The sequence below is a fragment of the Micropterus salmoides genome, unplaced genomic scaffold (genome assembly GCF_014851395.1).
Source record: "Micropterus salmoides isolate LMB-PRFRI ecotype aquatic unplaced genomic scaffold, ASM1485139v1 Ms_hic_scaffold_10, whole genome shotgun sequence".
In the NCBI taxonomy this organism is placed as follows: domain Eukaryota; kingdom Metazoa; phylum Chordata; class Actinopteri; order Centrarchiformes; family Centrarchidae; genus Micropterus; species Micropterus salmoides.
The window spans coordinates 5,763,374-5,789,108 of record NW_024040041.1 but is presented as its reverse complement, the minus strand read 5'-3'; the positions used below and the strand labels follow the sequence as shown (position 1 = coordinate 5,789,108).

At 41.2% G+C, this 25,735-nt stretch overlaps 6 protein-coding genes across 6 annotated transcripts; 1 reads left to right on the top strand and 5 right to left on the bottom strand.

Moving 5' to 3' along the window:
- Window positions 1-6,080: 6,080 nt before the first annotated feature.
- LOC119896458 (histone H2B 1/2-like) lies at window positions 6,081-6,696 on the bottom strand. The gene has a single exon (XM_038709895.1). It carries the CDS (start codon window positions 6,653-6,655, stop codon window positions 6,284-6,286), a length of 372 nt encoding a protein of 123 aa, XP_038565823.1. The 5' UTR covers window positions 6,656-6,696; the 3' UTR covers window positions 6,081-6,283.
- Window positions 6,697-7,932: 1,236 nt separating this feature from the next.
- On the bottom strand, window positions 7,933-8,481 carry LOC119896461 (histone H4). The gene has a single exon (XM_038709897.1). The coding sequence runs from the start codon at window positions 8,318-8,320 to the stop codon at window positions 8,009-8,011; it is 312 nt and encodes a 103-aa protein (XP_038565825.1). The 5' UTR covers window positions 8,321-8,481; the 3' UTR covers window positions 7,933-8,008.
- A 5,513-nt stretch (window positions 8,482-13,994) lies between these two features.
- Window positions 13,995-14,581, bottom strand: LOC119896455 (histone H2B 1/2-like). Its single transcript, XM_038709892.1, has one exon. It carries the CDS (start codon window positions 14,548-14,550, stop codon window positions 14,179-14,181), a length of 372 nt encoding a protein of 123 aa, XP_038565820.1. The 5' UTR covers window positions 14,551-14,581; the 3' UTR covers window positions 13,995-14,178.
- Window positions 14,582-16,462: 1,881 nt separating this feature from the next.
- On the bottom strand, window positions 16,463-17,151 carry LOC119896451 (histone H2A-like). The gene has a single exon (XM_038709888.1). The coding sequence runs from the start codon at window positions 16,899-16,901 to the stop codon at window positions 16,518-16,520; it is 384 nt and encodes a 127-aa protein (XP_038565816.1). The 5' UTR covers window positions 16,902-17,151; the 3' UTR covers window positions 16,463-16,517.
- On the top strand, window positions 17,144-17,755 carry LOC119896468 (histone H3). The gene has a single exon (XM_038709905.1). It carries the CDS (start codon window positions 17,272-17,274, stop codon window positions 17,680-17,682), a length of 411 nt encoding a protein of 136 aa, XP_038565833.1. The 5' UTR covers window positions 17,144-17,271; the 3' UTR covers window positions 17,683-17,755.
- A 2,637-nt stretch (window positions 17,756-20,392) lies between these two features.
- LOC119896433 (insulin-like growth factor-binding protein complex acid labile subunit) lies at window positions 20,393-25,726 on the bottom strand. Its single transcript, XM_038709869.1, has 5 exons — window positions 25,295-25,726; window positions 24,145-24,290; window positions 23,488-23,656; window positions 23,219-23,381; window positions 20,393-21,955 (listed from the first exon to the last, which is right to left on the bottom strand). The coding sequence occupies exons 1-5, from the start codon at window positions 25,598-25,600 to the stop codon at window positions 21,663-21,665; spliced, it is 1,077 nt and encodes a 358-aa protein (XP_038565797.1). The 5' UTR covers window positions 25,601-25,726; the 3' UTR covers window positions 20,393-21,662.
- Window positions 25,727-25,735: the final 9 nt, after the last annotated feature.

Sequence of the window (25,735 nt, the reverse complement as noted above, 5' to 3'; positions counted from 1 at the left end):
TATATTCTCATGAAAAGTAATAAAAAATTAGCAGCAGTTTTGTTATTTTAATCTATCATTGAAAAGGTTTAGTTGCCAAAAGTCATAGGCACCAGCAGCTGCTGTAACCCAAGGGTTCACACACTTATGCAAACAAGGATATTTTATGTTTAGTCATTGTATTTAGTAAAGAATCCAAATATATTCAAACTATTTCTTTCATCATGTATTAGATTTAGTCCACTGTATGTTCAGTGTGATTTTGATATGGGGCGTTTTTACATGTTTACAAACCTGACAAGAAATAAATTAGCACAGATAATTGCTTGTCAAATCCAATAGTAAACACAAATACAGGTCATATTTGTGCTAATATTCACAAAATGCCCATGCACCGTCTACTCCTTCTGATGTCCTACGTCCTGAGGCATAACCTGACCGGGATTGCTCTGGACCATCCACTACAGATTTTTAATGAACATTTTCCCAGACTCATGCCAGCCATCTCATATCTCTTCCATAAATCATATGGGAAATGTGGAGAGTATGAGCCCCATTTTTACTGCCGTCAATGTTCTAACTATATTGGAACAATGGAATGTGGATTGACACAGCGTGCCTTGTGTCAATCGGAATTTGATGTGAACATTAACTTAAAAAAGGGTTCATATTTTTTAGTTGTCAGTTTATCCTCGCAGATAAAAGAAATTCTCGAAAACCCCAATATAAAAATCTCAAGACATATATCAGCTCCAGGTTTCATCTGTGATATACAATATGGAGGAGAATATAGGAAGCTCAAAGATAGTGGTGAGCTTGGTGAAAATGACAGCTCCAAGTGCTAAATGTGGCCTATTCAGTGTCAGATCATTGAGCTACAACCTGTAGACCGGAAGAACAACATCTGTGTTCCTTGCCTTTAGTTCAGAGAGGGCAAGCCCAACATCCAGACTCTCCTTATTCCATTTGTAAAAGAACTTCAGCAACTTCAAACTCATGGCATCACCTGAGCAGATGGTTGCAGTTCGAAGGTGCATGCCCTTGTATGTAGTTCTGATTCAGTTGCCAAGCCACTTCTTGGCAACTGAATCAGCAATACGAATCAGTATCAGAAATACGAAGCAGTTTAATGGACTTTATGGTTGTGACTTCTGTTATCAAAGAGGTGGGGGTCCTTACGCATATGTTAGCCCTGAGCCCTGTCTTTATATGGAAGCTGAGCATTTCGACAATGCAATGAACGCAACACCTCAGCAGCATGCCATGGGGGGTGTAAGGCCCCAAGTCAACTCATGAAATTAGACAATTTTCAAATGGTCCATGGCTTTGTTCCTGAATACCAGCATAGTGTATGTCTTGGTGTTACAAGACAGCTGGCAACCCTGTGGCTGGATTCCACAAACCATGAAAATGGGTGGTACATAGGCACTAAAACTGAGCTGATCGACAAGGAACTCAAAGCAATCTTGCCCCCTACAGAGATCACAAGAGTACCGCGATCTATCAAAGAAAGGAAATTCTGGAAGGCGTCTGAGTGGAGGTCGTTTCTTTTATTCTGTGCTTTGCCTGTTTTGAAAAATACTGGAACCACCTTTTCCTTTTGTTTTTTGCAGTGTATCACCTCCTGCAAGACAGGATCAGAGAGAGCGACATAGCGATAGCTGAGCAGGCATTGGAAAAATTTGTCAGAGAATTTGAGGGGTTATATGGCACAGCTAATGTTTCATTTAATGTGCATCTAATGACGCACTTGGCTGCAAGTGTGAAGAACTGGGGACCTCTGTGGGCCACATCCACATTTTCCTTTGAATCTTTTAATGGTACCATATTGAAATATTTCAATGCAATAACTCGTGGCCCTTTCCAGATAATGAAGAGGTACCTTAGGGGGAGGAGTGTCACAAAGAAAGGAGCCACCATAATGTGAAATGCTAATGTGAAATGTTGAAGATCTTTTCTCTGAACTACAGGGCAGCAAGTCTTCAACTGACAAATCAGTTCAAATCAGTGCCCATGTCAGAGTTTTTGGTAAATCAGTACAGACAGATGTCTCTGTGTTACACATGCTTGCAATAGAGGAACTACCAGGTGTCAGAGTGAGACAAGCCTGCTGCTACAACTGTTTTGTTGTGAATGGAATACTCTATCACTTTTACACCAGCAGCCGCCTTCAGAAAAGACTCAACTCAAACTCAATTGTAGAGTTGCAGAACGGAACACTAATCAAAATTCTGAGCTTGGTAGTTTCTGGCGTAATGCACTGTGTTTTGGTCAAGGAACTTTTGAAGTCTGGAAGGAAGCTGTGCAGAGACACAGTACTTAACATTGCATCAAGCTTTATGTATGAAGTGTCTGAGTGCAACAAAGTGTATGACATACATCCAGAGTCACTGACATGCAAATGTGTCATGATTACGTCAAGAGAGAAGGTATATGTTATTCCTCTACCAAACAACAATGAGCGAGACTGATTTGAGCATCAAGGAAGGCCTTAACTTTCCCAAAGAACTGCCAACCAGTCCTGAAATTTGTAACTAATAGGGTTGAAGTGATAAAATGTGGTACCAGATGATACTTTTAATGTAAAAATCCCTGGTAGATTGACTTGTAAAGTACATTGCACCTACACTGTAATGTTGAGTGGGATGTACCACGACTTTTAAGAACTGTTTTGAACCTGACATACATAAAATGATCTTTCTGTCAAGCAAGTCTTTGTGCATTTATATGTAACAGTCCATACGTATACAGATCCCAGTGGTGGAAACAAAGTTCTTTGAATTGCAACTTTTAAAGCACTCCATTAAAGTAACCATAGTATAAATGTACTAATAAACATGATATGCAAATATCATGCCTATAAAGTACAGTTATTATATGTATACTAGAACAACAAGTATTTGAGATTTAGTACATGCTTTTGAAGTGAACTAAAGGACACTTCAAAAAGTACTCTTCATGTAAGTATACTACAATAGACTTTTAGCTAAATTAATTTCACAAGTACACTAAATTAAAGTATTTGCAATACAGCACACTTAAAAAAAACAAACTTAAATATCACTTTAAATAAACTAATATTGAATTTCACTTTTTGAAAGTATACTTAAATATCCAACGAAGGTTAAAATCAAGGGCAACTGGACTTGGTTGAAGATACTGGAAGACGTTTCGTCCCTCATCCAAAGGACTTCTTCAGTTCTGACTGACTGGCAGGGAAACTCAGCTATTTAACCTCAGTGGGGTCGTTGGCCCGGGTCATCGATACCGCTGGTTCGTTAGTGTTCCTTGTTGCTGTGACGACAGTCGTTACAGTCGACTTTTAAAAAAAGTGAAATGAAAGCACACTTTAATAAAGCTTACTAATAGTGTATTACAAATGACTTGAAGTACAGAATATTACCACTGCAAGTATTTGCAATTTAGTATATTTTTATAAAGTACACTTAAATGGAGTTTAAAATGAATTAACATTTAAGTGCATTTTTGGTGAGTATAATATACGTCTGATTAAGTGAAATCAAAACATATTTTGGTGAAGCATACTAATTTACTTACAAAAGGATACACTAAATTACCACTTTAAGTATTTGAAATTTAGTGCTGTTTTTTAATAAAACACTTATGTACAACTTAAAATACACTTACAATAAAGTACACTTTTTATAAATACACTGAAATACCGCTTTAAGTATTATAAAATTAGTTTTTTTATTTTTAGTACATTGAAGTTGAACTTAATGACATCTATTTCTCTTTTAAAAAGTACATGTTAAAGGTACTTTAAATTAAGCACAAAAATTAAAAGTATACTTGTAATGACTTTTGTTTACTTAATGCATATTTCTAAGACACTAAAGCATACTACTTTTTGACCTGGGCAATGGCGCCATCTAGTGGATAAAAACCAAAATGAAGTTCCTCCAGAATGATGGCACAGGACCTGGATCTTGAAGTGACATCGAGTGTTGTTACATTTATTCGTGTTAATGAATATAGTACAACTATAACTTCTAAAATATGGAATTTCACTGACCGACCTATAGGCCATGACATTATTGTATCAGAGATATCAAGGACAACTTCAAGCAAATAAGTAAATAAAAGTAGAGAGAAGACCAAAACTCCATTAGCATTACATGATTTAGTAATTTGTAGCACCATAAATTACACACAAACTACACTTGGTAAAGAACCAAATGCAATATAACAGAGAATGTACACTTGATACACATGAAACACAGCTTTAATGGTCAACTCAATCAGTTATTTTCAGGTCGGGGAAACCTTGATGCAGCTTTTTATTGATGCAGGAATTTTATTTATGTCCAGTGCAACAAGAAGACAAAAAACTTGGCTATTGCTAAATTGCTGAATGAAAAGTAACTAAATTTAATTGGAAAATGTTTAGAATAATTTAAGTCACACTGAGAAAGTTCAGTTGTAGAGGATAAAGAACATTATGACGTTGCCCAGTGTATAAACTGGGTTATTAAACAGGAAAAGAGCTCTTTGTTGAAGCAGTGGGTGGCCCTGAAAAGGACCTTTGTGTTTCTGGGCAGATGAAGAATTTTGCATATATTTCTTGCAAAAAATAGGAATCTAACTTAGGTAGTGACCATATTATTGCAGACCTAATCCCTACACTGTTTAATAATGTCACTGTACATTAACCAACTGTATATATAACCTAATGTTTATGTTGTTATGCTCTGCATACTCATTGTCTGAACGTTGCCAGCATATAAATATACTTTCTAAGTTAGACAGTGTGCGGGAGTTTCTTTGCATAATCACCATATACGTGGATTCATACTGTTAATTCATCTACTCTCCATTCTCTTCTTCTTCTGTCCCTTTCCAGCAGAATAGGTGATGTTGATTGAATTAGCTCCAATGCTCTCTCTTTTTGATTAGGACCTTCACCCATCAGAGTTTTTAAAGATAGTAGTTCAACTCCCAGATCGTTTAGACCCATGAATAAAAGACTCCTTTCCTCAGCATATCTCGGACAGTGCATGATGATATGTTTGACCGACTCCTCTACTCCACATTCTTGACACTTGCCGTCCCTGTGTTTCCCCACCAGAAACAGTCCACTTGCCAGCCCGCAATGTCCCAGTCTTAATCTGGCCAACTTAATTTGATCCATCCGAGGCAAATTCATTATATTCTGGTCATGGATCTAAGGAGAGCCAAGGCACCAGTGATCCCTGTTTCCATCCAGGGGGTCCCTGTGGACATCGTGGAGGATTACAAATACCTGGGAGTGCACTTGGACAATAAACTGGACTGGGCCAAGAACTCTCAAGCCCTCTACAGGAAGGGCCAGAGCCATCTCTATTTTCTGAGGAGGCTGAGGTCCTTCAACATCTGCAGGACGATGCTGAGGATGTTTTATGAGTCTGTGGTGGCCAGTGCTATCCTGTTTCTCGTTGCATGCCAGGAAGTCATTCCTGCCTGTGGCCATCAAACTTTATAACTCCTCCCTCTAAGTGTCTGACACATGGATACTTAGTTAGTTGGACAATATTATCTGTTTGCTGCAATAACACCTGCTTAAATTATAGTGCAATACTCCGCTGCTACTATTTATTCCTTATTACTGTTCACCATATCAATTCCTTTAACTATGTAAATATTGTACATATCCACACTCCTTATATTTTAACTCTGAAATGTATGTACTTCTTTATTTACCACTATCTTTATTATATTCCTTTGCCCTTGTGCAATGTCTGCAACTGTAACAGAGTTTCCCTTCAGGAATCAAAGTATTTCTGATTAACTGATGGTTTGAGGTCATGGATCTTCCTGGTGTCTTTACTCCACTCATGCTGTTGTTGGCTCAGTCTTCCCTTTCTCTACTGTTCACCTCCACTCTAAGCATTTAATGTTTACTGATGCTGTGAATACTTCTGTATGTAGTCTGCGTAGTGACAATGAAAGTTGATGCTAGTCTAATCAGAAGTGGCGCTAAATGAAGAGCTGGCTCTCAAATGAACAGAGCCAGCAAGAGTAGCTGGTCACAGGAGTTCTCATCACTGTTGTAGTCTTTTACACAACTGGTGTCAGATTAGGGTTAAATGAAAGCATGAAAAGAGCTTCTGCAGTAGCATTTTAATATAGCATGATAACTACAGACAAAGTCTCCAAGTTGGAGAAGCCAAGTAATTTAAGTTGCTGAGAGGCTGGCTGTGACAAGGATCTGCTTATAGACTGTTGAGAAGCAGGAAGAGAGCTCTTAGTCTAAATAGTGGGTGGCCCTGAAAAGGGCCTTTGTGTTGCTGGTGTATCAGCGGGTTTACTTGGAGCTGGTGTACTTGGTCACGGCCTTGGTGCCCTCAGACACGGCGTGCTTGGCCAGCTCACCGGGCAGCAGCAGGCGGACGGCGGTCTGGATCTCCCTGGAGGTGATGGTGGAGCGCTTGTTGTAGTGAGCCAGACGGGAGGACTCGCCGGCGATGCGCTCAAAGATGTCGCTCACGAACGAGTTCATGATCAGCATGGCCTTGGACGAGATGCCGGTGTCGGGGTGGACCTGCTTCAGGACCTTGTACACGTAGATGGCGTAGCTCTCCTTCCTGGTCTTCCTCTTCTTCTTGCCGGTCTTGGAGACGCTCTTAGAAACGGCTTTCTTTGAGCCCTTCTTCGGCGCTTTCACGGGATCAGGCATCGTGAGTTTCGTAGGAGTAGATTACTGCTTCAACGAATGATTCCTGTAGGCCTGAGATGGCACATTTGAATGCGCTTAATGCAAATTGGACTGTGCTGTTCCTCGTACAGGATTGGATGTAGGTTGAGCAACAATGCGCATGCGCTGCAAAAGCAAGCTTTTAACATTTCTCCATGAGAACAGAATGAATCCTTTAAGCCAGTTGTGCCACACTGGGAAAGAACTCTGTTACAAGTAACAACCCCGCATTGAAAATGTTACTTAAGTAAAAGCATATAGCTTACTACTCAGGAAAGCGCAGTATACTTAAATAATCAAAGTAGAAGTACTTTGATTGCCCCCCTTTGATTGTTAGACTATTACATCATTAGATTATTATTAAGCTTTCATGTAAAAGCAGGATTTTAGCGCTGTAGTTGTTGAGGTGGAGCTCAGACTGAAACCAATAATTATTTTCATGCTGGATTAATATGCGGATTATTTTCTCCATCCATCGACTGACTGTTTGGTTTGGAAATGTTCTGAAAGTGAGGAGAAAATGCCATCACACTCAAAGTGACACCTTCCAAACCTCAACCTTATTAACAATACATTTAAATCATCATGAGAAGCAGCAAATGAAAAGCAGAGAGTGAAATGAGTTGCTAATTTCATTTTTATTACTCAACTGATCATTTTAGCTGTACTCTGAAATATAACTAAACCTACTTTATCAGGACATCATATTTTGTTTCTGCAAGTAACTAATTGCTAACTAAAATGTGCAGTGTACTCAAAAGTACAATATTCCTAGTACTTAAGTACTTAATGAGTAAATATTAATATCAGTCCAAATATGTCCCTGAAACAGCTGGTGGGCTGTAATATTAATTTTGACTGTATCTGTAGGCCTAGGTAACACTTGGCACAGCATAATTCTTCCCAATTCAGTAATTTGTGTAGTGTATCAGTACAGTAGGCTACATGCTGATTCTTTTTATGTAAAGGTACAAGATGTTAAGGAAGTGACAAGGGGAATCTTGAAGAAAAAAAAAAATTAATGAGTTCATATTCTTTTCATTACAGGATGAAATAAAGCCTATGACCCACTGAACAACCAGATCTTTATTTGGGAGGGGCAATAGGGTAGACCACCCTACATGACCCATTAGCACTCAAATTTTTGTGTTAGTGGCTTGATGGTGCTGGTATTATATGCTGAATTGAGAGGTTTTGGTGAAAGCTACTGTTGACGTTTTGATAGTATCATGTATTTATCAGTGCAACCGTTCGTGTTGAGGATGAGCTCTTAGATGAAGTGTGTGGCCCTTAAAAGGACCTTTGTGTTTGAGGATCAGCGGGTCAGGATCAGGTTTAGCCTCCGAAGCCGTACAGGGTGCGGCCCTGCCTCTTCAGAGCGTACACCACGTCCATGGCGGTGACGGTCTTCCTCTTGGCGTGCTCGGTGTAGGTGACGGCATCGCGGATCACGTTCTCCAGGAAGACCTTGAGCACCCCGCGGGTCTCCTCGTAGATCAGACCGGAGATCCGCTTGACTCCGCCGCGGCGGGCCAGACGGCGGATGGCGGGTTTGGTGATGCCCTGGATGTTATCACGGAGCACTTTGCGGTGACGCTTAGCGCCTCCTTTCCCCAGACCTTTTCCTCCCTTGCCTCTTCCACTCATGATGCGGGTTTTCTTCTTCAGATGACTGCGTCGAGTCTGCTGTCTGAAGGCTGCGTTTGGTATTTACATCTTATCTGCGGACGTAACAGAGTTAGTTAGTTTCACTGGGCGGTGCCAAACTTTCTGCAGGCAGACCTTTGACTCCGCCCACACAGAGCAGCTTTTCTTCTGAGTTTGATTTTGTTTTTTTGTCCATCTCAGAATCAGAATAAACTTCATTGGCAAAATATGCGAACACATACAAATTCAGTTTCATCACTCTCAACGTAGCACACAGAAATATGTAGAATAACAGTTTAAGTCCCCCCTAATGGAGGGCCGGTTAGAACCAGTGATTTTTATTCTTGAAGCAGAAGATTGTTGTTAAAGTGTCAATTGAAAAATGAAGCATGAGATGCCACGGCATAGCCTATTATTCTGAGAGAATAGGATATACTTCATCCAAAAAGAGGTTTAAAGAAGAACAGTACAACATTAAGAATGGGAAAGGAGTGTGGAAAGATTTTGTTTGGCCTGCTGCGTTACCGTATGGATCCCACTCCTGTGCTTGCTCTTAAAGAGTGCTCTGTACATTTGGTGTGTTGCTCATGATTATTCCTTTTGTCTTAAGATCACTCAAAGAGGGGGTTTCTGAAGGAAAGTTACAGAGATTCATTTTTTAATTTCCTCTATGTCGTTCATTTTGTTCTTTCTCTCCATATCTTTCCTTTGTAGCGCCAGCTAACTGGATCTTTTTTTTGCCATGTGGTGTATTAATATGCTCTTTTCTACCTGTGAGACTTCTGTGAGAGCGTGATTTAAGTATAAGTCACAACCCTTAACTTTGTCTTCCGTCAGCATTAAACACGCTCTTTATAAATATCTCCATGGCTCAAATCCAGTCTAAAGTGAAAGGGAGCAGCTGCATCAGTGAGTCTGTGTGGAAGTTCAGGAGACTGAGCAGCACAACATGACCAATGTGCGGTCTTCACAAGTCTTCACAAACATGGAGTCAGAAAGGAAAGCACTATTCAACAGCTTTCCTGTTAACGCACTTTGATTATAATTCCTTACTGATTGAATCCTGGGTGATGGAGAGAAAGGTGTGGATTTGAGTGAGTGCCGACAGAAATGTGCCATCAGACTCCACAATGCCAACTACAGACTGTGTTTTTGACTATATCTTACTGAACATAATTGTTATGATTGATTGTAGCCTATATAGTGTGGAAATAAACATCTACATAGAATGTTAATTGAATGCTATAGTGTGTATACCTACATATTTATAGGCCTACATATTTAGAATGTAACTATAATTTAAATTGTAGTTTGTTTGCAGCCGGTTTCCCCCATACAGATCATTAAAAGTAACTCATAACTACTAGGTTATAACTCAAAGCTATTAAGAGCAGCTATTTTTTAATGATAGCCTTCACACCACTTTGTCGGGTGATCTTGGTTCCAAATCACTAAGTCACTATATTTAATCTCCTCATGCAGCTACATGCATGTTTATTTTTATTATATATGTTTATTCAATTTTTGATGGATGACACAAAATAGGAAACTATGCTCTTATTGAAGAGAGTGTGTGGCTCTTAAAAGAGCCTTTTTGGGGCTGTACGTCAGCAGTCAGAGAGTCTCCATGTTTACTTCTTACTTCACCTCATTCTTCACTAAAGAGCTTCTTCCTCTACTGCTCCCGTAGAACGCCAGTCCGATCGTAACAATTAGGCTACTTATTATATAGGCCTACTGCTAATACTGCTATCTATTATATCAAAGTTTAATAATTTAATAAATGATATACTGATGCCTGGGTGGTGCAGTGGTTAACACTGTCGCCTCACAGCAAGAAGGTCGTGGGATTAATGTGGGCCCGGTTGCCCCGGCCTTCATCAGCTGCTCATCATCACGCACCTGTTTTATTTGACGTTTCTCTTCCCTATCAAACCGTTAAGCAATATGCTCCACCTCGTATCTGCAGGATGATCAAACCCACCACTGCTGCGCAATTCTCTGGTGCTTTTAATATTGCTAGGGAGACTATGGGATCCTTTGCTAGTCAGAATACAGCAAAGTTAATCTCTTCTTTTTTATCCACTTGTTGCAACATTCTTGACACCATTGCCCCATTTAAATCCATGTGTTCAAAACCCAAATCTGAACCTTGGATAAACGACTTAACTCGTGCTGCTGGACAAGAGTGTAGGAAAGCTGAACGCAAATGGAAAAAAGATCATCTGCAGGTTTCTTATGACATTATTAGAGAAAGTTTGCACAGTTATCAGAGAAGTTTTAAAGCTGAGAAGACCAAGTATCTCTCGGATTTTATTTCAAATAATAGCCACAAACCTCATGTTCTTTTTTTTTAAATTAAGTCTGTTCTTAAGACTCTCCAATAGTCTATCATGTAGCATCCTTTGAGGCCTGTGAAAAATTTCTCCACTTTATTGTCGATAAGATTGCCTCAGTTAAAGCAAGCATCTCACTTCCTGCTTTTGACCCCTCCATTTCCATAGTGTGCAGCTGTTTTCACCCAATTTGAGTCTGTATCCATCTCTACTCTCAAAAATATTGTCACCTTTGAAACCCTCAGTTTGTCCCACTGATTTTGTCTCACCTCGCCTTTTTAAAGATGTGTGGGACCTAACATCCAAGAAATTCTAAATAGCAGCCTTACTTCAGGTTCTGTACCAGCCTATTTTAAACAAGCAGTGGTGCAGCCACTCATCCAAAAAACGAATTTGGACACATCAGTTCTTTCAAACTATCGCCCTATCTCTAAACTCACTTTTGTCTTGAAGATTTTAGAGAAGGCAGTTCTTTTACAGTTGCAGTCCTTTTTAGATACACATGGTGTTCTTGAGGTGTTCCAATCTGGTTTCAAGACATTTCATAGCACTGAATCCACACTTTTAAGCGTTTTTAATAATCTTTTATTCTCAACTTACTCTGGTGATTATGCAATTCTTATGCTTTTAGATCTTACATCAACATTTGACAGAGTTGACCATAGCGTCCTTATCTCTCGCCTCGAGCATGGCGTGGGGATTAAGGGCACTGCCTTAAGGCCCATTTATACTCCTGCGTAGGGTCTACATGCGTACCTACGCCGTAGACTACGCACGTAGCCATGCATTTATACTTGAGCGTAGGTGTGTCTGTCATTCTGCAATTACACCCCCAAACACTAGACGGCAGTAGCGCTACAGCGTCCACTGTGCTGACTTTTGCCGGCCAAGCAGGCTAACTTCCGGTTTAGCGCTCCGCTAACGTAAATGGGGGTAAAATTGTAAACGTGCGGCTGGTGTAGCCTTTTCAAATGTTATCAAGCGAATGGATCACATTCTGATAGCGAAACGAGTCATTTCGCTTGGGTTGTGACGTTCAAATATATTGATTCACTGTGTTACAGCAGATGGTTTGGCTGCTAGTAAAAGTTACTTCAAAGCGCTGGGTACTTTCGGTCGGCTCAGAGGCATTGCGAGGCTACACAGCCGACCAATCACAGAGCTTACGGTCCGCGTCGACTCGACGTGTAGTTACATTTTTGAGGAGGTGCATATCAGGCGATGGCGTAGCCTTTACGTAGCCTCTGCGTGGCCCTGTAGCCTACACCGTCGATTTGACGCAGAAGTATAAATTGCACTTTAGAATAGTTTAGGTCATACTTGACAGACAGAGATTTTAGAGTCAGTTTTGGTGCCTTTGTTTCACCTTCTGTGTCAATCACATGTGGAGTTCAATACTCGGGCCAATTCTTTTTTCACCCTATTTGCTTCCATTTGGATCTACCTTAAATAGACATAACATCAGCTTCCGTTTCTATGCAGATGATTTGCAAATCTACCTCTCCATCAAAAGAAAAGATGGTAGTTCTTTAACAAGAATGGTTGACTGTTTTAATGATATTAAAGCCTGGATGGCCTTACATTTTTTAAACTTCAACGAGAGTAAAACTGAAGTCATGATTTTTAGACCCAGTGGCACCTCTGATGTCTCACAAATAGACCTGGGCACTTTGCAACCTTATGTTAAGTCTGTTGTAACAAACCTGGGAGTTAAAAAATTTTTTAAAAAGTTTTAAAATGGAGAAGCAGATCAATTCTGTTGTGAAAGAAAGTTTCTTTCAACTTAGGCTTCTTACTAAGCTTAAGCCCTTTTTATCCTTCACAGACTTCGAGAGGGTTATACATGCACTGATTATTGTAATGCTCTGTATATAGGTGTTAGCCAGGCCTCCCTCTCTTGTCTATAACTGGTTGAAAATGCTGCTGCTCGTCTCCTTACTGGAACTCGTAAGCAAGATCGTATCACCCCTGTTCTTGCCTCTCTTCACTGGCTCCCTGTTAATTTTAAGATTGATTTTAAGATTCTATTGTTTGTTTTTAAAGCCCATTATGGCCTAGCTCCACCCTATATCACTGATCTATTGAAGCTGCATGCTCCTTCAAGGTCATTAAGGTCTGCGAACCAGTCTCTTTTTGTTGTCCCTAAAACACGGCTCAAGAGCAGAGGGGATCGAGTTTTCTCAGTCACAGCCCCGAGACTGTGGAATTAATTGCCTCTTCATGTCAGACTGGCCCCCAGCCTTCCGTTTTTAAAACGCGACTTAAAACACATTTTTATTCCTTGGCTTTTAATCCGGCATGAGAGCTGTATGTTGTATTTTGTCTATTTATTGTTTCATGTCAGTGTACAGCACTTTGGTCAACCTGGTTGTTTTAAATGTGCTTTAGAAATAAAGTTTGATTGGATCTGGTTCTCTGCCAGTTTCTGCATCCCACAGGGATTCCCCTTTTGATCTGAAAATCTCTGGGAGCAGACAGATTTCATTGCTTGAAATGTAACAATGTTGCAACTTTGAGCTTGAATAGTAGGAGCAGAAAAAAAAGACATACATATGCACACACACACACACCAACATCGGGCCAAGTAGGAAGAGGACACTTTTATTATCCTCGGGTCCACAAGTGTGTAATATAAATGTGAAGGAGGGTTGTACATTAAGTAATTGAAAATTACATATTCTATATGTTCCTCAGAGAACATGAAATAAAGACAAGGAGTCTGAGGTTAACACAATAATAAAATTAGTTTTAAACCGGTTTAACCTGTGTACACTCTTAAGCAGAAACGCTGTGTGTCAAATATAGGCTATTACATATGGATCTAATACCATTATTTGTACAAAGGGATTTTATCTGTTTTACACTGAAAATTGTTTACATTTTCTGGATTTTCTTTGCATGTAATGAAGTATTTTTACATTGGGATATTGATACTGTGGATCTGAGTAGCCTACACTCCCACTTTGGAGCTTTACTTGTAACTCGACCAATGGCGCCATCTAGTGGATAAAAAAAACAAAATAGAAGTTCCTCCAGACACAGGCACGGGACCCGGATTTTGACGTTACATCGAGTGTTTTAACATTTATTCGTGTTAATGAATAGAGTATAACTTCTAAAATATGACTGCTAAACATTGGAATTTAACTGACCGACCAAAAGGCCATGACATTATTGTATTAGAGATATTAAGGACAACTTCAAGTTCTGGCCTCTAGAATAATTAGCTTTAATGGTAAACTCTTGGAATTATTGCAAGTCATACACTTCTTTCAGGCTGGGGTTGCGTTAAAGGAATGAAGCAGCTTCTACTGTCCAGTGCAACAAGACAAGAGTGATATAGGCTACTAAAGCCATCAAGACAGATTCTTCGATGGAGACAGAATAACTTTAATTACAATGAGAAAAATTCAGTCGTATCGGATATTGAACAAAACTGACTTATTAAACAGGAAGAGAGCTCTTAGTGTAAACAGTGGTGGCCCTGAAAAGGGCCTTTGTGTTGCTGGTGTATCAGCGGGTTTACTTGGAGCTGGTGTACTTGGTCACGGCCTTGGTGCCTTCAGACACGGCGTGCTTGGCCAGCTCACCGGGCAGCAGCAGGCGGACGGCGGTCTGGATCTCCCTGGAGGTGATGGTGGAGCGCTTGTTGTAGTGAGCCAGACGGGAGGACTCGCCGGCGATGCGCTCGAAGATGTCGCTCACGAACGAGTTCATGATCAGCATGGCCTTGGACGAGATGCCGGTGTCGGGGTGGACCTGCTTCAGCACCTTGTACACGTAGATGGCGTAGCTCTCCTTCCTGGTCTTCCTCTTCTTCTTGCCGGTCTTGGAGACGCTCTTAGAAACGGCTTTCTTTGAGCCCTTCTTCGGCGCTTTCACGGGATCAGGCATCGTGAGTTTCGTATGAGTAGATTACTGCTTCAACGAATGACTCCTGTAGGCCTGAGATGGCACATTTGAATGCGAATAATGCAAATTAGACTGTGCTGTTCCTCGTACAGGATTGGATGTAGGTTGAGCAACAACACGCATGCGCAGCAAAAGCAAGCTTTTAACATTTCTCCATGAGAACAGAATGAATCCTTTAAGCCAGTTGTGCCACACTGGGAAAGAACTCTGTTACAAGTAACAACCCCGCATTGAAAATGTTACTTAAGTAAAAGCATATAGCTTACTACTCAGGAAAGCGCAGTCTACTTAAGTACTCACAGCAGGAAAAAGCCCCCTTTGACTGTTAGACTATTACATCATTAGATTATTATTAAGCTTTCATGTAAAAGCAGGATTTTAGCGCTGTAGTTGTTGAGGTGGAGCTCAGACTGAAACCAATAATTATTTTCATGCTGGATTAATATGCGGATTATTTTCTCCATCCATCGACTGACTGTTTGGTTTGGAAATGTTCTGAAAGTGAGGAGAAAATGCCATCACACTCAAAGTGACACCTTCCAAACCTCAACCTTATTAACAATACATTTAAATCATCATGAGAAGCAGCAAATGAAAAGCAGAGAGTGAAATGAGTTGCTAATTTCATTTTTATTACTTAACTGATCATCAGGACGTCAAATGTTTATGCAAAAATATTAATTTGTCAAGTAACTAATAACGTTATCTCATAATAACGTTAACAATGTTAATTTTGCAGTGAAGAAGTGCAACATTCGCTGCTGATATGTAGCAGAGTATAAGTATGAAGTGGCATTAAAAGAGAAGTACAAGTACTTACAGTAACTGATTAATATATATATTAATATTTATAGAATGTAACAGTTTCAACTTTCATTTTATTTCTTTAGTATTTTGTTCTTTGACATGCCTCTGTGTCAGCCTGAATTTTCCCCACAGGGAATCAATAAAAGTATCTTATTCCTACTCCAACAGCAAATTAAATTATTGGAGCCTAATTTTCTCTAATCTATATTGTTTTATTACCTTTTCTGTCTTCAAGTAGTTCCTATTATATATGCATAGGCTATACAGGGGCGAGGAAGCGACTTTGAACCTGGGGGGGACACTGAAATGCTAGGGGGGTTCGGCCCCCCCAATTTTTATTTAAAATAGGCTAAAGCACTTAAATGCTCATTTCTAATGACTTTTGAAAACAGAATGTACTCTTGTGGCTGAAAGAGGGTCTTTGTAGTGACAGAAGATGGAGAATAGACTGGAGAGGGGACAGGGTCAGAGAGAGGAAGTATAATATAACTAGAACAAAACAAAAAGGGCTTTTCAACAACAGCATACTGTTATTATATCTAATAATCTAGTCATCATCTCACTTAGATGTTACAGAGTGAAGTTTAGTTTTCTCTGCAGAGACTAAATACGCCTTTAAGGGAAAGTGAAAGTAGGTGCCGGCCAGCTTAAAGAGCGACGCAGGCTGCTTTCCAACAGGCCACCAGTGCCATGATGTGCGCTCACTGAATGTCAGTTGTATCAGTAGAGCTTTAAAGTGAAAAGGTATTTGCCTGATTTCCTAAAAGTTTGTATCTGCCCAGCACATTCATAGGGGTGATAGGTGCCGGTCTTGGAGGAGACCTGGTATAATGGCGCTAGGAGTATGAGGAGATACACACACACACACACACTCTCCAGTCTAGCCTCATAACTATTAAGTTCTTTAAAAGTAAGAAAGCTATGAATAGCAGTTTTATTAATGGTAGCTTTTACATCATTTTGTTGGGTGATTTTGGTTTTAAACCATAAAGTCACTATATTTAAATCTCCTTGTACAACTACACCTGTTTCATTTGTTTTTTGACAGAAGAAACGAAGTAGGAAAACATGTTCTTATCAGAAGTGTGTGGCTCTTAAAAGAGCCTTTTTGGGGGCTGTGGGTCAGCAGTTAGTCTCCAGATTTACTTCTTGGCGGGCTTCTCGGTCTTCTTGGGCAGCAGGACCGCCTGGATGTTGGGCAGCACGCCGCCCTGAGCGATGGTGACTCCGCCCAGCAGCTTGTTGAGCTCCTCGTCGTTGCGGACGGCCAGCTGCAGGTGACGGGGGATGATCCTGGTCTTCTTGTTGTCGCGGGCAGCGTTGCCGGCCAGCTCCAGGATCTCAGCGGTCAGGTACTCCAGCACCGCCGCCAGGTAGACGGGGGCCCCGGCGCCGACACGCTGAGCATAGTTCCCTTTACGAAGGAGCCTGTGGACACGGCCGACGGGGAACTGGAGCCCGGCACGGGAGGAGCGGGTCTTTGCCTTTGCTCTGGCTTTTCCGCCGGTTTTACCTCTTCCACTCATGGTTAGATCTGTTTTCTAAAGTCGAGACTCAGAGAAATTGTGGCCCCGACTGGCAAAGCCCTCCTTTATATGTCCGCGGAGCGGGGACGGTTCTGCCAGACCAACCAGAAAAGGGGCCTCCTGCAGAGCAGCAGAGGGCGGCCCCTCTGCATTTTGGCGGACATTTCGAGCTGATTTTCCGCCAATAAGCAGCGCAGATTCAGGCGGTGCGTCGCTCCTCTAGGCGGTGCTGGGCGCCAGGAGGGGCCCCTCACCAATCAGGAGCCGGAGCTCTGAAGCAGCGTCACCGTCTCACAGCCGCTCCCGCACTTTAAGAGCAGCGAGTCTGTCCGCTTTCCCTCACTTTCTCTTGTTCAGAGACAGAGAGATCATGGCAAGAACCAAGCAGACTGCCCGTAAGTCCACCGGAGGAAAAGCTCCCAGGAAGCAGCTGGCCACCAAGGCTGCCCGCAAGAGCGCCCCGGCCACCGGCGGAGTGAAGAAGCCCCACCGCTACAGGCCCGGTACCGTGGCTCTGAGAGAGATCCGCCGCTACCAGAAGTCCACCGAGCTGCTGATCCGCAAGCTGCCCTTCCAGCGCCTGGTGAGGGAGATCGCTCAGGACTTCAAGACCGACCTGCGCTTCCAGAGCTCCGCTGTCATGGCTCTGCAGGAGGCCAGCGAGGCTTACCTGGTCGGCCTCTTCGAGGACACCAACCTGTGCGCCATCCACGCCAAGAGGGTCACCATAATGCCCAAAGACATCCAGCTGGCCCGACGCATCCGCGGAGAGAGGGCTTAAACTCACAAACCACCTCTACAACAACACAACGGCTCTTTTAAGAGCCACCTCACTTCTAACTAAAGAGCCTCTCCTCTCCTACTGCTGTAGAACACTATTCTTTTATTTATATATATATAAATAAAAATGCTATTTCTAACTGTTCACTTCCAATTTAAGAACAAATATCTTAATCCCTTTCCATGAACATAAACTACCCAGTTTCCTATTTCACTTCCTTTGCTTGTTGGCGATCTGGATCAGTCTGTACTAGTGATGTGAGATACCACTTAATCCCTACATGATCTAATACCCAGGCTAGTATTGCTGATGCAGATAAGCCTTCTTACATATTTTATTCCTTGTACTGTTCATATAACTATTTTTCTTCCAGAATGTCAGACAGACGGGATGGGTGCATTACTCCACTCTGTGGTGACTCACTGAAATCTCTCCTGTAATTTGGGTTTATTAAGCGTTCATTTAAATACAAAATAATCAGACAATGGCATAGTGTGGTGGCTTTACCTTCAGTTTATGTGAAATATTACTGAGCATGTATTTCCTTCCTCATAATTACAACACAATTATAGGTGATTTGTGAATTGAGCTATGATTAAATACGCTATGTGTTTAAGCCATCTTTCACAGAACATGCTTTGTCATCATGCTCTAATGTTATTTTTGAGCTCCTTTAGTGCAGCGGGATGTTTTACCACTGGCTGCAGCTGTGATCAGCTCTCCCAGGTGAGTGCCTTTGGAGCTTCCTGTCCTCTTCCCCTGGGAGTCTTGTGTGGCCCTGGCTGCCAGAGGTGCTCAACCAACACCATCACAGCTGGAGCTGCTTTCATGTTCAAACTTAACTCAGCTATAATGTAAGTGTTTATAAAGTCAAGATCTATGCAGAGCTAAATGGAAATGAGTGCATCACAGAAAGTAGTTCTTATATACTAAATATTATTTACACCTTAGGTGACTAGTGGTAATGGATTCTAGGAGATGATCAACTGAACAATTTGCTTCTTTCTCCGTCTCCCTGAGAACACATTTCATAATTCCTCACTGTCTCATCCCAACAGCTTCTTTTAACTCTACATCACAGTAAACTTCAGTGCAACAAAGGGTGCCTTCCTTTTAGCTTTAAACATCCACCCCTGTTTGCTTCATTCCTGGATGCGAAATTGGAGAAATCCTATTCACCAACTGGGACATTTTCACAGTCACTCTCACCCACCAGGAGATGAGCAACCTGAACGTGATCTCACAGAAATAAGTGAAATGACCACTCTTAACCCCCAAATTACATGGTGGTGCCACGTACTAATCCGGAGTTAAGAGTTCGTGGTCATTTCATGTATTTCTGTAAGATCAGGTTTGAGAAGTCACAACTCCCCCCTCAGCCCCTCACCTTTCAGTTTGTCTGAAATATCCTTCAGTCAGTCACTATGAAGTTAAGATCTCTCTAATCCCTGTTGTTCTGTTCAGCTTTAAAATCTGTTACCTAAAAGAGGGACAGAGGTCAAATGTGTCCCCTTTCATAAAACCAAATATCCATCCTTCCCTTCAGCTTTTCAGTGATGCACAGCTAATAGCTGAAAAACTTTAGCATTGCAGCATTTTCAGTTGGATACAGTATTTTTACACGTCACTTGAAATCCATTTTTGGGGTAAACCCTTTACCAAAGAGGAGATATTTGCTAGTAATTCCAAAGTATTCCGATGTCACACATTCTTAGTTGTCTTGTTAGACAAAAGAGTCTTCATTAAAAAGTCACCTAGTTTTGTTTAGAGTTTGAGGCATGTCAAGAATGCAGCTGAGTTAATGACTTCTGGAGAGCTGTGTTAGCTAACGTTAGCTTGTATGACAGGATGTAGGATGGTCAGTTAATCCCTCCAAATGATAGGTCTGTAAAACCACAGTGTCTCGTTCTCTACGTCTACACGTGTTAAATACAGCAGATGATGTGTGGGTGTGGAGGATTTGGAGTTGAGGCACCTTTGACGAAGCTGGGCTGAGGAATGAAAGTTAAGTAGCTAACGTTAGTATATAGCACCTTGCTTTTGCTGCTGAGTAATTAATTACGTAATTACTTTTCAATGTGTTTGAAAAGTTTGTTGGGCTGTGTCCAAAACTGCTCCCTCTTTCACTGATCCCTATTCAATGGACACTCAATACTGCACTCAATAGTTAGCAGCAAATTGGGATTTCAGACACTTACTAATCAACATTTGTCCATCACTGACAGATGTAGAGTTGTGCAAGCAGTCATTTTCGCAACTGTAAAATGTGGTGCTTTGCATTGTTAGCATTTGAGGATACATTTACACACTCAGAATTCATCCACTGAAATACATGGCAGACTAAAGGGTATAGAAGCCTCGGATTTCTCTGCTGGGATTCAGAGATTTCAAAAATAATCTTAATTATTATGAAAGGACAAGAGAAAGGCAGTCTGTCTGGCCTCAGTCTCTGCCTCTTTAATACCACCAACACACACACACATTTAATAAATGTATTCCAGTCTGGCAGTAATCATCTTGACATCTGGCCTGTGACCTCAATAGGACTTTGTTTTTCTCTATCCCTTTCCCTCGATCAGTCCAGCAGTAATCCAGAAACACACAGTGTGTTCCTCATGAAGAACTCTGTCTAGTGCTGCCTGTCTGTCTGACTGCTTGAAATAAACATCTGACAGACAAACGCAGGTAATAAGACAAGGCTCAAGAAGTCTAAAATTACAAGTTTGCAATTTATTGTTATGAGCGTCATCTGTGAAGCATCAATGCTGGCTGAAAATATAGTTTGATAGGCTAATTATTGTTTCAAAGAAAATACCAAATGCTCAGGGACTGTACAACATGATTAGAAGGGGAGGGTATAGTAATTTATTGTTCTTAGTTTTTATTTCTTGGTAGAGCAGGTAGGGCCTTTTTTGTATTCTTTTCTCAGCCCTGCTTTGTATGTTACAAAGGTCAGTGAAGTTAATGATAGAAACTGTCAACGCACTAGCTAACACTAGCGTTAGCAGCTAATGCTACTTCTTAACTGCCCTCTAAATCCTCCTGGTTAAAAACATATGGTAATAATAATTCATAATTAATAATTTTCATGATATTATTAAGGATGAGATGGATATACTGTAGATATATATCTTGATATGCAAAATTTAATTTAAAATAATCCTTACTAACCTAACCTAACTTGCAATGAACTGTGATCCACTGTTCGACATTGCGGCCATAGGCATACTTCAAAACTTCAATAACTAATTTTGTTTTTAAACACAGCCTATGTTATTATAAAAATAAGATTGATTATTATATGAGTATTGTTATTAAAGTTTGTATTACTATTGCAATAATTAACTTTTTTTATTTCTACAATTATTTGCAGAGCATTATGAAATCACATCATCAACATATGATTCTACCAAGGATAGTATTAAATAAACTGTTATTCATAGTAGTCCTTATGATGTCAAAAAAACTGTGTTAGAAACTGGATGTCTGGAGTTTGAAATATGTGGGTGTTTACCAGGCAGGGGGGATCTAATGAAATACTTTATTGACTTGAATTATGGGAAATTTTATACCCAGTCTTGGTGTTCCCCCACTGGGGGACCGAACATAAGTCAGGATTTTTCTGCCTCTGTTGCATTAAATTTTGACCATTGTTTTTCTAATCTGTGGAGGATTTGGTGAATCTAAGAGCTGCATCATGTTCTCTTGAATTCTATTTTTTAAGTCTGCACATTGGAGCTTTAACAATATGGAAAATATACTTTAAAGTGAAAACGTGAGCAAAAACTCAAACCACACTTGTAGTGTCCTTCAGGTCTTCTAGACATACAGTCCACTCTATCGCCTGTTTGAATATCAAAGGAAAAAGGGAATGTCCATTCAAGTAATCGTCTAATTGTGTCAACCAGGCTTCAGGGTGTTCACATGGTTAGGTCACTACCTCTCACTGTTTATCATACAGGTTCTCGGGGCGGTAGGCTCTACGTTTGCGCCTGTGACTCAGTGTCCCAGTTCTTCCCACGGTTCCTCTTCCTGTTCCTCTCCGCCATCACCAAAGCCGCCACCACGGTGACCAGCACTGTGACAGTGATGACGAGTACGGTGGCTGTTTCTGCCACGCAGAGCTGGCTGTCCACCCAGGCCAGCGAAGCCCCGGCCAGCTGCGGCGGGTCGTGGCACGTCACGTTGTGGTAGTCGTCGATGTGGAGGTGGCGAACGTGCAAGATCTTACTGAAGACACGATGCAGCTCGCAGTCACAGCTCCATGGGTTGCCTGGTGGGGCAAGAATAAAGGTAGAAGTAGAGATCAATGAAAAAGATAATACAGCCTCAGAAGTGTTGAGTGTCGAGTCAAACCGATCCCTGGAAGATTTTGACCAGACACACAAAAAACTGAATCTTTTAATTGTTTTTGACTTTTTCATATCTTACTTATTGTAAATATCCATTTATGTTTTATTTTGCAGCATGTATATGCATTGTACATCTATATAAGTTAAAGTAAAAAGCTAAAGTGTTTATGCTTATTTACAAATCTTTCTACATTCTACCATTCATAATAATATATAATAAATGCTCAAGGAGAATTACTTAATTTGTCCCACAAGTACTCAAAGAATAAAAGAATAAAAGAACTGAAGAAACTTCAGTTGATTGTAGTAAAATGAAAAAGATCAGTTCGCTTCCTAAGGAGAGGACATTGGAGTGTAAATTGACTAAAATTGATAAAAGGTTTAATGAAGACAATTGTACCCATAATCACAACTTCAGGTCTAGAGGTGTTTAGATATGTTTTTATTTTGATGAAACCAGTCTCTGGTCCGGTCAGAGGGTGGTGAATATGTGGAGCCCATTCAGCAGTGGATAGTTTATTATGTTTGCTACTTTAGAGAGATCCAATATCATCAGGAGTGGTAGTCAGACCTTCCCTGGTGATAGACAGAAGGTGGGACACTGGGCTTTAATGCTGATGACTGAGAGGCCATAAAGTGAATGTGCATTTAAGCTCTCCATCCTCCCTCATCCCATCTGGCCTTGTGTGTATTGCTCGAGCTGGCAGGGGGGCAGGAGATGTTCATTCCTGTCGGATAACATCTGCCATCCTGTAGCCAACACCGAACGTACTGTACCACAAAACAATACGAAAGCCATAATGCATAAAAACCTCCTGCCACATGTGTAAATCCATCGTGTCACATGGTTGGTCATTGCTTTACTGTCCCTTTAGGCTTTGACTAGAACTTTTTCTCACTTAAAAAGCACATGTAAACTTCTTGTTATAACAACACACCATCTTTTTCCAAGTTCTCGTTTTAACGAGATAACAGCAAGGTGTCATGACTTAACAAGATAAAGTGACGAGCTGTTTCTCTTGTTTTGAAATAATGAGAATCTAAATAGCAGGGGTTTTTTTTTCAACTTCCTATATAGCACGTTCCTATTGTGAGCCACAGTGGTGTCTCTTCACTTGATTAACAACAAAGGTTAACACACAAAGATGGACATGGATAACAGAAGTAGTAGTGAGACTGCTAACCTGACAGCTGGATGTGTGTAGCTGTTGTATGAAGGCTGATGAAGGTTTTAAACTTCAGGTGGTGCAGGCTGTTTCCCTCCAAAGCGAGGACTGCCAGGCTGTAGAGAGGAGCCAGAGCATCAGTGTCTATCAGAGAGATGTTGTTGTTACTCAGCTGGAGCACCTAGACAGACAGACAGACAGACAGACAGACAGACAGGTGATCAGACAGGCAGGCGTCCCGACCACTTGATATGTACACAGAGTGGTTTCAAGAGTTATGTATGCACCTCTAGTCCAGGCAGCATGTCCAGGCTCCCCTGCTGCACTACTGTCAGTCTGTTGTTGTGTAAGTAGAGCTGTCTAAGCCTGGAGAGGCCCCTGAACACGCCGGGGCCAACCGACGCCAGCTGGTTATGACTGAGGTCCAGCTTCTCCATGTTGTCCAGATACTCCAAGCTGACAGGAGGAGGGAGAGACAATCACAACACTCAATCCACATGTGCCATCTGTAGCTTCATCGACTGCTAGCTAAACTCTCTTGTTGCAGACGAGGTTTGTGTGGCCTACTGGTGCGTCGGGTGAGGGGGTGGACAAGACTGAAGTAAGCTGCTGGAAGTCATTTTTCACTCTCTTTAAAACTGCAATAACTGATTTTTTTGGGCCACTTGGGGTCAGTGGAAACAAGCCATAAACACAGCATTGACATATCATGACTTTTTAAGTTGACAAGGCAAACTGGTTAGGAAACAGGTTTGCATGACTGTATTCAGCATGAAAAGAAGAGGGCATCAGGGAATAAACAATATAAACAGTGAGCAGCTATGCCTCCCCACCCATCAGTCTCTGCTCTGAGGAGCTGGAGGAGGATGACAGGAGTATGGGGTATGGTGGTGGTGGAAGAGAGATGGATTTTCCACTCTGAGGGCCAACAGGCTGATAGGTACCTGGATCCAGATATATGATACAAGTTGTTGTGCTCCAGTCGCAGCTCTCTGAGAGCAGGCAGGCTGGCTGAGAAGTCGACAGGGAGAGATGATAACTGGTTCCAGCTGAGATCCAGCTTCTCCAGGTATGACAAAGAGAGAAATGCCTGTGGTGAGAGAGAAAGGCATACAGACATATCAACTGGTGTCAACTAAATCTGGTATATTTACATCGATGCAATGTTAAAAATGTTTATTAATGTGCACTGTCCCTCTGAATAAATAAAGAAATTACAGAGAGATTAGATTAGAGATTACACTTCAACAATTGACCTGTGTTCAGTGCGCCGCATTTCTACTTCAAAAGGTATTTACAGTGCTTACATCCCTTATTCTAAACATTGCTTTTCAACTGCTTTCATTTTACACTTTTACTGATAATTTAACGGCTTTCATTGTTTGCAAGTCAAATGGACAAATAAACACCTGCAGTCTGACTGGATTCTGCTCTGATAATGGAGTTGTTTAACAGCAGGAGGAGCTCAGAGTTAATTGGTTTTGTGAAATTAACTTTTTACTTGTAATTTGTAAAAACATTGATTTATCTTCACTCACTTGATTCCAGCTATCGTTGTACTTTCCTATGAAAGAAGTTAGCATAGCATAGCCCTGATTGATCCGAGCTCTATTTGAAAAACAAGCATTCTAAGTTTGCTTGTCATGTTGCTGAGAGACCTGACAAAGCATGAATTCATTATGTTCAACAAATCTGCATCATATTGCAGTTATTTCGGTCTCAGTTTCATCCATTTATTGCAACTAAACCACAGCAAAATGTTTATTTTGGGTTCATACAGCTGTAGTAATGGCGGATTGCGTTTATTCACGTTGTGAGCACGAGTAGTCCAGCAGTCAAACTAAAACGATGGGAATTTAAGATTTGCGTTGTGTGCATTACTTTTCAGATGACTGCTTTTCATATTGTACTTCAACTGCTTCAAGTGATTCCACTTCAACTTCTCTAATACAGCAAGCCCAAAAATATATTTTGATAAACTTAAAGTTAAACCTGTTAACATTCTTTCAAATGTTTTAAATGTGTCCAGTGCAATTTTCAGAAACTTAAAAAAAAAAATCCCCATTAAAAGTTCCTTCTTCCCTTGGTTCATACCTGTGGTTGTATTTCTTGTATCTGGCTGTTGGTCAGCACCAGCACCCGCAGGGACCACAGTCCAGTGAAGGATCGAGAGCCAATCTCGCTCAAATTGTTTCCTCCCAGCTCCAGCAGCCACGTGCCGTGTGGGAGGCCCCTGGGAACATGCTCGAACCCACGGCCACGGCAGTCCACCAGGTCAGCGTGCTCGTAACAGATGCACTGGTGGGGACACAACTTTGTGCCCTCGACGAATGGGAAAAGGGATGGGGGAGAATAAAAGGCAAGGAGGACAAAGAGAAGTGCCGGGAACAGGAGACACATATTTCCCCGGAAAGCAAGAGGGAGGGAGGGCAGCTTGTTCAGAGGAGTAGTTCAAGTGTGGAAAGCTGAATCTAGCTTTGTAGTTTAATTCTGCCGTTCTCTTCGCCAAGCCTCTCAGTCAGCGTCGACGCAACT